Source organism: Myodes glareolus, chromosome 12 (assembly GCF_982192425.1).
Source record: "Myodes glareolus chromosome 12, mMyoGla1.1, whole genome shotgun sequence".
Lineage (NCBI taxonomy): Eukaryota > Metazoa > Chordata > Mammalia > Rodentia > Cricetidae > Myodes > Myodes glareolus.
In genome coordinates this window covers 36,136,369-36,149,605 of record NC_142037.1, presented here as the reverse complement: position 1 = coordinate 36,149,605, position 13,237 = coordinate 36,136,369, and the positions used below count along the sequence as shown (strand labels likewise).

The 13,237-nt window shown below is 48.9% G+C and overlaps 1 protein-coding gene across 1 annotated transcript; it reads right to left on the bottom strand.

The window, feature by feature from the left end:
• Positions 1 to 4,440: 4,440 nt before the first annotated feature.
• Dok2 (docking protein 2) lies at positions 4,441 to 8,634 on the bottom strand. Its single transcript, XM_048422000.3, has 5 exons — positions 8,452 to 8,634; positions 7,218 to 7,499; positions 6,904 to 6,991; positions 6,012 to 6,196; positions 4,441 to 5,441 (listed from the first exon to the last, which is right to left on the bottom strand). The coding sequence occupies exons 1-5, from the start codon at positions 8,521 to 8,523 to the stop codon at positions 4,827 to 4,829; spliced, it is 1,242 nt and encodes a 413-aa protein (XP_048277957.1). The 5' UTR covers positions 8,524 to 8,634; the 3' UTR covers positions 4,441 to 4,826.
• Positions 8,635 to 13,237: the final 4,603 nt, after the last annotated feature.

Sequence of the window (13,237 nt, the reverse complement as noted above, 5' to 3'; positions counted from 1 at the left end):
AGACAGGAGGCTGGTTAGCATCACCGATGAAAACTGGCGGCGGCACCAACAGCTCGAGTGGAGTCGCTAGGGAGGAGCCTGAAGAGCCAGAGAGGCCCAAGCAATCTGGGCCCTTCCTAGATGCTGAAAGTCCGTAGTGGACCCTCCTGAGATACCCCCACTGTAAGCATTGGGGCAGGTTTGTGCAAATCACACCACATCACACACACAAGCAGGTACACTCTGGAGAAAGTAGGAACAATAGGGAAAGAGAGAGTCAGAGAAGAAATGAGAGAATGGCACAGCACATTAGCAGTCATGAATGTGAGCGCCCACCTCTAAGCTGGGGACCTGCGTCCTTCACTGCCCTGATGCCACTGCACAGTTGTGTGTCACACAATGACTTCTCAGTCAACGGCAAACTGTATATAAAACCGGTAAGATTAAAGCAGATGAAAAAAATTTCTCCTGCCTGTTTTTGTTGTTGTTGTTGTTGTTTATTTGGTTGGCTGATTTTTCAAGACAGGATTTCTCTGTGCAGCCTGGCTAGCCTGGAACTCACTCTGTAGACCAGGTTAGCCTTGAACTCACAGAGATCTGCCAGCTTCTGCCTCTTAATGGCATGAGCCACCACACTGCTGCCTGGTATTTTTGTGGTTCCTCTTCTATTCTTGGATGTTTGTATACACAAGTACCACTGTGTTACCATTGCATGTAGTATTTCACATATAAACAAGCTCCACATGTTTGAATCCTAGGTGAAACAAGCTATGCCATACATACATATATATATATATATATATAAAATATAAACATTCTAGATATGATGAAAATATTATATAGAATATATAATGTATACAATGTGTGCATATATACGTGTATCTATGTCATCTACTATATAACAATTATATTAACATAGAGACATATATAAGCATATATACACACATATCATATACCCTAGGTATGCAGTTAGATGTCATCTAGGTATAAAATTCAGTGGTGTCAACGGGTAGTGGCAAATTTCTCAGAGCAAGTCCCTTCATTAAGCAACCTACGATTGCAATTAAAATATTAAGGCCATCTACAAGTGTCCTAGATACAGCTAAGTTTCTCGTGGTATCAATGGGTACCAAGCAGATTGCCTTGAGCCCAGAGACCCTCTCCCAGCTGATGGCCTTTGCGATTCCATTGCCCTGGCCCACAAAGGTAGACCTGTTTCCTTACCTACGAACTCGCCCCTAGCAGCCTAGGTGGCTCAGCAGTTCTTCAAGGAGGCCTTGTCTCCCTGTGTCTGTCTGAGCTCTCTCAAGCTTCTTGTCTCACTGACCCATTAGGAGCCATCTCTGCTCGCTGTTCTCCCCTGTGAACTCCTTGAGTTGGGTCTGGGGCTGTGGAGCCTTCCAGAATCCCCACTTCTGGGTGCGGGGAACATACAGTGGGAAATGCTTTGTGGTGCTTGCTGAATGAATGGATGCACACATCATGGCGACCCAGACGCAGCTAAGGCTGACTAGGAGGCACTCAAGGCTCCCTTGCAGAATGGGGCACACCCACTGGCTCATTTCCTCTCAGAGGGCGCTGAATGCCTAGTCAGCGTTTCCCCAGCAGCCCTCTAAAGACTTTCATTGCCCCTCCCAGCTTCCCTAAACGCGCGCGACTTCCGCAGCTAGCAACCTTCACCCCAGTTTTCCCCAACCAAGCGGTTCACCACCTCCCCTTATAAGATCACGTGATCTCAAGTAGCACAACCAGAAAGTTCTGTTTCTTGAAGGTGAGGGGCGCAATGGGACAGGGATCGGCTCAGAATCACCGTATCCTGGAAGCGTGTCCACACTTCCCGAGTGGAATCCTGACTGTCTGAAGGGACCCTCTCTAAAAAGCAGACTCCTGAAACTGCCCCCAGATGCTTCAGGCAGAGAAATTCGTCCCTCAGGACTAGACACCCACCGGTGCCTGGCAAGCTTAGCCCCTGCTTGCAGTTTCCACAGACTGACACTGCCCTCTGCTGGCCATACCCAGGATGACCACGTCAAGTGCCTCGTGAGGAAATTAGTAATGTGGTTTCCTTTGCTTTGAGGTCTACCCCATTCCCGCATCAGTCCTGTCGCCCATAACCTGAGGAGCCGGACCCCTTGCAGAATGGGACTCACACGGATCCTGGAACTCAGATTGGATGCCAACCTTGGCACAGACAAAAGAGGCAGAGCAACCTCTCTCACACCCACTCCTGTTTACTTACTCCTTCATTAAGTGGCAAACGCTATCGGAAAGCAAAACTTAGGTGAGGTCTTGAGGGCATTGATCTGTGTACCTGTTGCTCATTGCTCTCCTGGTTTCTAGAACCTCCTTTAGCTCCAGCCCCGCTCTGGCTGGACATACTGCGGCCATCTTAATCCCAGTGTGTGAGGAACCAAGTTGTCGCTGGACCCCTCCCTTCTTCATGGGCCACATCCAGCAGACACCCTTGTTTCACCGGAGCTAACTCTGTAACACGTTCTGGATCCAGGGAATCCTTCCGCTGGAAGACCTAACCTCTACCTTTCAGCCCCAAGTTCGCCTTCCCGGAGCTGCTGAAGTTACGTCCTAAAGATTTGTCCCCATGGGATTCCTTATCCAAAAGCCTTGACCCCACCCACCTTCTTCTCTCACTGGGTACAAGTCTCCCACAACATATTCTTAATCGGTTTTTGAGTTGATAAGCCCTCACAATGTTCAAGCTATCCCAAGTCAAAATTGCATGCCTCCCACCCGGCCTACAGAGAGATCGGAGGTCATTGCCAAGGCCCAGCACTGAGGAAAAGGAACCTACCCATATTGGTGAGCAGGGAAGAGATCAAAATTCAAGGTTCAAAATTGTGGTTTCTACTGGATGCACATGGTTTTCAATCTATCATCGAGTCAAAAATGGTGATGAACCGGGGACTCGACAGTGGCATGCCTTCCCTCCACTGAGTCTCGAACTGCTTTCTGGTTCCTTCTGGAGCTGCATCATCGTTCTTCCCCTTCAGGACACTCTCTCTCCTCAGACCCCTCAAGTATCATCAAACTCCTTCCAACCCAGAAAGGCCCGTCTTACATGCCACCTTTTGCTATAAAGCCTTTCCCAGTCTGTCTCTTCTGAGGCACGCGACTTCACACACAACTCGTATTCACTGTGTGGCACTTCTGTCCCCTTCTCAAGGACAGACATCTGTGCCTTGTCTCTCTGAGCGTCTCACACCCTGCTTCACGTACTTGGTGTTTCATTGAATGTGCTGGCTGGACTAAGATGAGAAATACCTGACCATTCCCCTCTTCACCAGTTCAGGTTTTTTGCACAAGAGAAAGCATAAGGACACAAAATCTATGGAGAAACTGGATCCAGAGGGTCTGGGGCCCTAAGAGTTTAAGGGAAAGCACAGGGCTGGAAGGGCACTTGTCTCCCATGGTGTCACAGACATCCTCAAATTATAAAGGGCAGTAGCTAGCTAAGTACTGATTGCTCTTCCAGGGGACCCAGGTTTAGTTCTCAGCACCCACATGGCAGTTCACAACCATCTGTAAATCTAACACCTTCCTCTGACCTCTGTGGGCACTAGGCATGAATGTGGTACACATCCATGCAGGGCCACACAACAGATAAGTCTTATTCCTAGCGCATAAAGGACACAATAAAGAATTCCAAGTCTTGGGGCTGATGAAACGGTTAGGCCGGTAAAGGTCACCAAGATGGATGGCCTGAGTTCAATGGCCTGGAACTCACATGATGGAAGGAGAGAACTGAGTCCTGCAGGTTGTCCTTTGACCTCTACGTGTGCCTGCCTATACACACAAAATAAGTAAATAAATGTAAAAAAAAAATGCCAAGTGTACCCTGCGATCCAGATTTTCCACCAACCCTCGGTACATCCCCTGTCATTTTTCTGTCCTTAAGAAAAGTAGACATGTTTGAAGATTTTCATGCTTTAGATGAGCCTCACATTTCATGTGTTGGAAACAAAGTCTCCAAAATGCTTGTGGGTTTGGAGGTGGGACCTTTGGGAGACGACTGGGCAATGTGGGCACTGGCGTCGTGGATGAATTGAGCCATCCATGCGCTAGCACGTTTTCTCTCTCTAGTATACTTGTCGTCTTCTGGGCACATGGTGCCCTCTGTGGTATTACCGTGCAAGAAGAAGAAGCCCTGACTGGATGCCCACTTTGTGGACTCTCCAGCCTGAAGACCCATGAACCAAAACAAACAAACAGACAAACAAAATCTCTCTTCTTCTTAAACTACCTAGCCTATGACATCCAGTTATAGCAACATTAAAATAAACATTTTTCCAAGGCACCCAGACCTTCTTGGGCCGCTGACTCTGGACAAATGCTGAGGCCCCCAGCCTAGGTCCAGGGAAGGCCTCCCAGCTAGGTGAAGAAGCGGTCAGCGGGTCAGCCAAAGCACTCGCCCCCCTCCCCCACAGCACTCAAGCCACAACAGAGTAGTTCAAAATTAGTTTAATGTCTAGAAAACTCTGGGAGACCGAGGGACAACAGTCACCTTCCTTGCTAACTGGAAGCCAGGATTGTCCCAGGACGGGAGTGTCTGTACCCAGGAGGCCTGTACAAACCAAGGAACCAGGGGATCTGTGGAAATCCTTTTGTCTCCTAGCAGAAATAACCCAAGTTCCCTTTAGAACCAAGGCAGGCGGAGGAAGTGGAAAAGTCGTAGGAGGAGGGTGGGTCCCTTCAGGGCCCTCTTCCTGCTTAGGACCAGTGACTCAAACAGTAAACAGCCTGGGCCTCAAGACCAGAGGACTCTAGCAGAAGCCTCCACCGCTTCCAAAGACCTCCCTGGGGACCACATCTCCCAGCTCTTGGCCACCCCCTTACTTTGGGACTTTTTTAAGTATGACATTGTCATACTCTGTTACCTGTGGCCAGCCATGCACAGAGGAATCTTGCTGGAGGGGTTTGGGACCCCCGTCAGCAGCAGGCTGTTCCCTCCATGTCTCCCCCAGGGTCTCCCGCGGTCTGTCATATAGGGAGAGAGTCGCCATGCCCTCGGGCTCATCATATATATGGTCGGGTGGAGGAGTCGCAAGATCCTCCTGGATGCTGTCATATAGTGGGTCAGGAAGGAGCCGTTGAGGCCCTTTCAGGATGCCCCTGAAGCTCTTATCCAGGGAGAGAGCCACTGTATCAAAGGGTACAGCATATTCCCCCTCAGAGCCCCCTGGCCTTACACCGGGCACCGGTGTGCCGGGGGAAGGAGAAGGCAGAGAATCGTGGGGCCGGGAATAGGGGCTTTCAGGCCGAGGCAATACAGCGGGAATCATGGACCCTGTGGCTGGCAGGGTTGGAGGCCCAGAAGGGGCGGCATTCTTCTGGGCAGCAATGGCCTCTTCTAGGGCTTGGAAGATCTCATTGCCTTGTCTTGTTTCAAACTCAAAGTTGCCTTCTCCAGAGACACAGCGTCGGCCAGCCTCAAAGGAAAATGTCACCTGTGGTAAGGGCAGGAGAGATATTTTTGGCACCATTTTTTTCTGGACCCCACCCAAATATGTCCTAGATGTTTTAGCCCTAGTTCCCCTCTATCAGAGACTTTTGTTAAAGCTCTTGTCCCTCTGCCCCTGTTTGTTGGGGTTGGTTGCTGTCTATTTGGGAAAAGGCTCTCACTACATAGCCCAGGCCGAGCCTCCAACCCTCTCCTGCCTCAGCCTCCTTACTGCTGACATTATAGTTGTGTGCGATACGCATGGTCAACTGTTTCTTCCTGACAAGAATGCGCTCTCTCTCTCTCTCTCTCTCTCTCTCTCTCTCTCTCTCTCTCTCTCTCTCTCCCTCCCTTTCACTCACGAATGAACTGACTGACAAGAAGTGCCAGCCAGAGTTCATCTCTCATCTCTCTCCTCACCCACCCCTTCCCCCTCCCTGGTTCTCCCACCTCTGCTGTCTCTCTGGCTGGCCTTCTCCCATTCTCTCTTTCTTTAGTGGCTCTCTGGCCCTTGCTGACTGTCCCCCTTAGATAGCTCAGCTTTGGTCTCATCCTGCTCAGTCAGCCCCTCACTCACCTTGTCACGCCCAAAGCGCCGAAGAAACCTGTAAGGCCAGTCATACAGCTGTGTGCCTGGCTCAGGGCCACCCCATAGCTCCAGGGCGCTCACCCCAGTCCGGAGAGTATAGGACCCTCGGAGCCGGCACCGCTCACTGGCTTCTGTAGGTCTCATGGTCACAGCGTATTCCTTACAGGAGACCCCTGGGGAGGAGATGAGAAACAAAGAGGCAGCTACAGGAAACAGTGTTTACCCATCTGAGGTAAGCATGCCAGAGTTTCTCAGGGTAAAACTTGCCCCGTGTTACCTATGACCACACCGCGGATCTTAAAGCCTGGGCTGCTGACCCCACCTCCTCCCCTAGAAAGTGCCATTCGTGTCCTTGGCCACCTCAAACTAATTCTGGGCCACATCCTTCCTGCCGGTGTTGCCAGAGCCACAGCCTGGTTTTCTGCCCTGTCTCTCCCCACAGCCCCTGCAGTTAAAGCTAGGGATGAAGCTCCCTATGTGTGGAGCTTAAATGGAAGAGTCTCTCTCTCCTCTTTCTCCATCACCAGCCCTCAAAGCAAGACCGGGGCCTCTCTTATCAGCACTGTGTTCCCCATTCACAGGACACCTGCACAGCGGCGCCCCGACAGAAAGCATTTCGTTCCCCCAGACAAACACTCAGATCCCACAAAGAGAAAGTCAAGATCAAGACCCTCAGCCTCCATCAGGCATGACAGGGTGAGCCAAAGGTGACGCAGGGGGCAGGCTGGGCGCCAACCACCTTTGGGCCACACCAAGACGCCAGGAAGAGATGCTGATAAGCAGGGCCCACGGTAACCACAGGACAGGAAGACTTGGCCCTGTAGCCAGCCCACACCTCCCACCCACACAGAGAGAGTGCCCCTCGGGCCCTACCCCTCACCTGCAGTAGAGCTGCTGTACAATTCATTCTCCTCCATGCAGGGCCTGTCTTTCTTTTCCTCCAGTCCTGGAGGCTCCTTCCTCTGCCCCTGAAGAAGTGGTCCCAGGTCTTACCACCAAATCCCACCCCAAGGCCTCCCTCTGACCCACAGTTTCAGTGTACACCCAGCCTGCAGGCTCTGACTGCACTTTAACTTTGGTTCCCGTCAGGAAGAACGCTCCTAAAAAGGGCTTTGTTTCTTCAACCACCTGCCCGCAGGAAGTATCTAACGCCGCCCTCCCCTGTGTGCCTATGGGCTGCTTTGTACCCCTCACCGGGAAAGCCAACAGGCAGATGGCCTGTATCCAGTCACAGCGCTCCGCTGAGGGGGCTGCCAGCAGGTACAGCCGCTCCTTGGTCTCCAGGACGAAGGCACTGGTGTCCCGGGGACTGTTGGCCTCACTGCCTACCTCAGCCACCCGTAAGCAGTCACTGAGGCGGACAACCTTCCGAGTGGCCTCCCCTCGCCGCGTCTTCTCTGGGCCATCCTGGAGCTCCAGTCTGGCTAGGGCACAGCCAGACTCTCCATATAACACGGCTGTGAACCGGCGCCACTTCTGAGGCCGGGCATGACAGGTAGAGGCCAAAAGGGAGTCACCAGAGATGGAGAAACAGTCATCAAAAGGGAGAAAAGGAACCACCGTGGGAGACAGTGGGGGGTTGGGGCAGCAACACAAGGATGGAGAGAAAGAGGTGCATGTCATAGAAGAACCAGAGAGCCGGTGAAGACAACAGAGAGAACGAGAGAGCTGAAGGTTAGCCAGGAGACCAGGATCGGCAAGCAGCGAGGACCACAGTCAATGGCCTATGGGTGCAGGGTGCAGGAAGACAACAGGCCCATCTGTCAGGTACTGGGGAGAAAAGCCTGAGTCACAGAAACCCAGACTGGAACTAGAAGTGGGCAACCTAGACTGAGAACAAGTCCTCATTCCTTAGGAAGGTTCTGACTCCAACACTTCCAATAACTTCCCTTTTTGTCTCACCAATTAACAAGTTGGACCAGGAGAGACACCCAGAGAGGTAGAGACCAAGGCAGGGAGAGGTGGGGGCTGGGCTAAATGGCAGGAGGCAGAGGATTATCTTCAAAGAGGCTAGGGAAGGGGAGTGGGTTGGAATAGCCTGGGGGCACAGCTTCTTAGCTGGCAAGGGGAAAGGGACTTACTTCTACTGTGGTCCCAAACTGGCCCCTAACTCTTCCCTTCCACACCCTTCCACATTACCCCCCAGTCCAACAATTAGCAAGAAAACAAAAAAAGAGGTGAAGTCAGCAGTTGCTTCCTTCTCCACCCCACCCATGAGGACAAACAGCCCTCAGCCAAGAGGGCCATTTGGGGCCTGGGTTAGGAGGCAAGGCACCCTAAAAAGGGAGGCATCGTCCCCAGGTTCTCGGCTAACCCGGTGGAGCACATGGTGACAAGAGGGTCAGGGACATAAAGAGCCCCTCTGCCCCGGGAATTCACCACCCTCCTCCACACAGCTGTTCTGCCCAGCCCAGCCTTGCTCTCTCACCTTGCCGAAGGTCTGGTGCTGCTGAAGATGCAGGAAACCCTGCTTCACGACCGCCTCCTCCATCCTGACCATCGCCGCTTCAGCGCCGCACTGCCATTGCCTCTGACCTCTCTCCTCTCTCTTCTGAGCCTGTTCCCCCTTCTCTCTAGTTCATTTCCTCTCTGCCTAGAGTCTTTTACACTATTCTAGTCTGCTTGATGACGACAGGCTGATAGGCCCTGTGGTTTCTTGCTCTGTGTGTGCGTTTTTTTTTTTTTTTATGAGTACACTTCATGCTGAAGCTTCCTTCCTGCATTTCCACTGAGCAACATACAATTTCCAAAAGGGCAAAATTTCACACTTCTGCAGAAGCTGGTGTGAGGGACTGAAACTTAAGAGCAAAGAGACCCAAAAATTAAGTTGTACAAGAAAATCGGTAATGAGGGCTCTGTAGTTCAGACAGGATGTTGACTATATCAAGCTGAAAGAGACCTTGGGAATCAGTCCGCACAACCTACTCATTGAAAAGAGAAGACTAAAGGTAGGGATAGTCTGAAGGGCCTACAAGGCCAGATCCGGCATCTCCCAACTCAGGCAAAGATAAGCCATAGACTCAGTAATGTATAGAGACAGACACATGACTGGCAATAGGGGACCCCCAGCCAGCCACACATATACACACATGCACATACATGTACCAGTCCCTGAAAGTATTTACTACCTGCCAACAAGAGACAGCCCTGCAAAGAGTCTAGAAATAAGAACATCCCCTCTAGAGAAGACTTAGTCCCCAAGTACATCTCAGCCGCGGGCTTTCTTCCTCACAAGGGTTCCTGACACTTGGGTTTCAGGTCGAACCTACCTTAAATCACAGGTGCTTCAGAATTCCCCATTCTCTTTTACTAGTCATGGCAAAGGCAGGTAGGCATGAGCACACCTGTTTGCAACTTACCTGAGATCGCAGAACTGAGATGGAGGCAAGCAGATTGTTGATGCAATGGAATTTTGTTTATTTATCTGTTTGTTTGTTTGGTTGGTTGGTTGGTTGGTTTTTGATGTTTTGAGACAGGATCTCATGTAGCCTGGGATGATCTCCAATACATGTGTCATCATGGTAGCTAATGTAACCTTTTTTTTTTAAATCTCGTGTGTGTGTGATTGTGTGTGTGTGTGTGTGTGTGTGATTGTGTGTGTGTGTGTGTGTGTGTGTGTGTGTGTGTGTGTGTGTGTGTGTGTGTGTGAAAGCAAGCCTGTAGAAGTCAGAGACTAACCGCAGGTATCTGTTCTCACCTCCCATCTTCTGGAGATAGGATCTCTTGCTGTTTGCTCCTCATAAGCCAGAGTAGTTGGCCCATGAGAGACAGCTGCTGGAGGTCCCTGTGTCTGCCTCCCGTCTTGCCTGCGGGGATTGCAGATGCTAATTTAATATAAATTCTGGAGATCTGAACTTAGGTCCACATGCCGGCATTGTAAGTGGTATACCCACTGACTCATCTTCCCTGTCCTAATGCAACCTTTGCAAAGCAACATCTCTCAGACCTTAATCAGAAGGCAGATGCCGATGCAGAAAGAGAATCTCTTTTGGGAAAAGACAGGGTCCGTGGAGGAATTCACCTTAGAGCCAGATGGCTTGAAGAAACAGTCTGGAGTAGCTGGGTAAACTGAGAACTAGACCATCCTCTTGGAAATAATCCCATGAAGGGTGTTTTGATAACACAGCCCGTTTCTTCTAGCACGGGGTCTGGGTTGCTCACTGCTCGTCCGGTCTGCTGTAGACGCCATGTGCAGACCAAAGCAGCTCGGAGAGATAAATGGGACAGTTCTGGGGCTTGGGAGTGTGTTGCTCCAGCTCATCACCCTCAGCCCTGCTGCCTGGGCCAAACACCAAGGAGAACCACGACGGTCGTGGTGGGAACACTGACTCGGGAAGTGGCTAGGAGTAGGAAATGGGGCATGGCCTCCTCTGTCTCTAGAGCATCACAGACTCTTCACTTCCCTTTTCCACCTGAGAACGTCTACTCGAACCCAGGCATACAACTCAAGCATTTACCGATAATCAAACATAAAGAAACAATTTTAAAAGGAAGTCTTTGGTGTATGTGTTACTATTTATTAAAGACAAGCAAATGTGCATACTGAGATAAGTACGTTTGCTCATTTGTACACAAATAACTACATGCTTACCGAATATTTGATAATATAGGACATAAAACTCCGTTAATCAAGGCCCACAACAAACACATTGAAAACGAGGGACACTGAAGGGCTCTGAAGGGCTCCTGCAAGTCCACCAGACCAGAACCTAAGTCTCCCAACTCGGGCAAAGCTGAGGCACATACCCCATATTGAAATTCTCCTGCCTGCCTCCCATCTTGCCTGCAGGGATCGCAGATGTTACTACAGTACCAATAACACTGGTACCACCTCAGTTCTCTTCAGAGCGCCCTGATATTCTGGTTTTGCAATCATCAATGCTGTGAATTCACTTTACATTCACATAGTACATAGCTGGGCATGTACAGGTGGCACACACCTGTAATCCTAACACTTGGGAGGTGGAGGCAGGAGGATCAGGGGCTCAAAGTCATCCTAGTTACACAGCTAGTTCACAAGGTAAGCCTTGGAAACAAAAGATCCCTCTCCCAAAAATCACATACATGCATGATGCATGCATATATATATATATACAGTATAAAATGGCAGTAGTATGTTTAGGGTCATTTCAGAAATTGCTAGAAATCCTATGCAAATCCCAAACCAAAATATATGTAATAATCTCTTGTGAAACAAGTCAGCAACTCAAAGAGCAGTATTTTGTCACTGTTTGGGGGACTTTTTTTTGGTTGAGTTTTGTTGTTGTTGCTGTTTGTTTTCTAAACAGGGTTTTTCTGTGCAGCCATGAAGTATGTACACTGGTCCTTCTGTGTCTATGGTTTCATAGACTATAATTCAAAAACACTAAATGAAACACTCCAGTTTTTTTTAAAGAAAGGTATAATGCCACATTTTCATTGCTCTATTTATTGTCTATTACTATTTGTCTCTTACTGTGGCTCACTAGAACTCACTTTGTAAACCAGGCTGGCCTCTAAACTTACAGAGATCCACTTGCTTCTGCCTTCCAAATGTTGGGATTATAGACCTGCACCACCTCCACCCAGCTCGAAGAGCAGCTTTTAAAATCAAATATTCTAACAATACAATCCAAGGACATACTAATTTTATAGGTACTGAGGAATAATTGTAGGAAAATATTGGTTTCTTTCTATTATCAACCCATTATGTTTCTACAGCAGCAGAAAACTTGGTGTGCGCTGTAAAAATACAGCAGTTTGTGGCTTATAATCATCCTGGATCTGAGCTAAGCTATTCCAGGCAGTCCTTGGCGTTGCATGGTTTGACATTATCCACAGCAAACAGTGTGCATGGTGTCTGTTTAGAGCCAGGGCTACAACGAAGTCTTGCAGAGCAGTGCAGGGAGAACACGGCCAGAAGCCCCTTAGGTTCGTTACACATTCGGCTTTCAGTTAATTTTTCGTTTTGCATGCTCAGAAACCTTTTACAGTTGCCAATTTTTGTTTTTGCTACTCCTTCCCCCATGTTCAGTTTCCTGATCCCATATAGGGTTGTGACTCAAGAGTTTAAGACCTGGCTTAAGGAGGACCAATAGAACGAAATAGAAGACCCGGATATCAGTCCACACATCTTCCAACACCTGATCTTTGATAAAGAAGCAAAAATATCAAATGAAAAAAAAAGCATATTTAACAAGCGGTGCTGGCATAACTGGATATTGTAACATGAGGGCAGGCTTGTTGGGGTTTCTGTCCCGCCTGCCCAGTACCCCACAGCAGGCAAATCCCAAAGAATATCACACACAGGACTCCATAAAGTTATAAACTGATTGGCCCATTAGGTCAGGCTTCTTATTAGTCCTTGTAACTTATATTAATCCATTATCATTATCTATGTTAGCCACACGGCTCAGTACCTTTCTCAGCATGGCAGCTCACATGTTGCCTCTTCGGTGGTCTGGGCAGGAATGGTGGAGGGAGCGTCCTGCTTCCCAGAAGACTCCCAGTCTCTTTGCTCCACCCCTACTTCCTGTCTGGCTTTCCCACCTATACTGCCTGCCTGGCCAATCAGCGTTTTATTAAAATATGATTGACAGATTACAGATAATTCTCCCACATCAGGATATCAACATGTAGAAGAATGAAAATTGACCCATATCTATCACCATGCACAAAACTCAAGTCCAAATGGATCAAAGACCTCAACATAAAGCCAGCCACACTGAACCTTATAGAAGAGAAAGTGGGAAGTACACTTGAATGCATTGGCACAGGGAACTACTTCCTAATAACCCCAGCAGCACAGACACTGAGAGAAACAATTAATAAATGGGACCTCCTTAAACTGAAAAGCTTCTGTAAAGCAAAGGACACGGTCAATAAGACAAAACGACAGCCTACAGAATGGGAAAAGATCTTCACTAACCCCACATCACACAAAGGTCTGATCTCCAAACTATACAAAGAACTCAAGAAACTGGACACCAGAAGAACATATAATCCAATAAAAAAAAAAATGGAGTACAGACCTAAACAGAGAACTCTCAACAGAGGAATCTAAAATGGCTGAAAGACACTTAAGAAAATGTTCAACATCCTTAGTCATCAGAGAAATGCAAATCAAAACAACTCTGAGATTCCATCTTACATCTGTAAGAATGGCCAAGATCAAAAACACTGTTGACAACTTATGCTGGAGAGGTTGTAGGGAAAAGGGAACATTTCTGCATTGC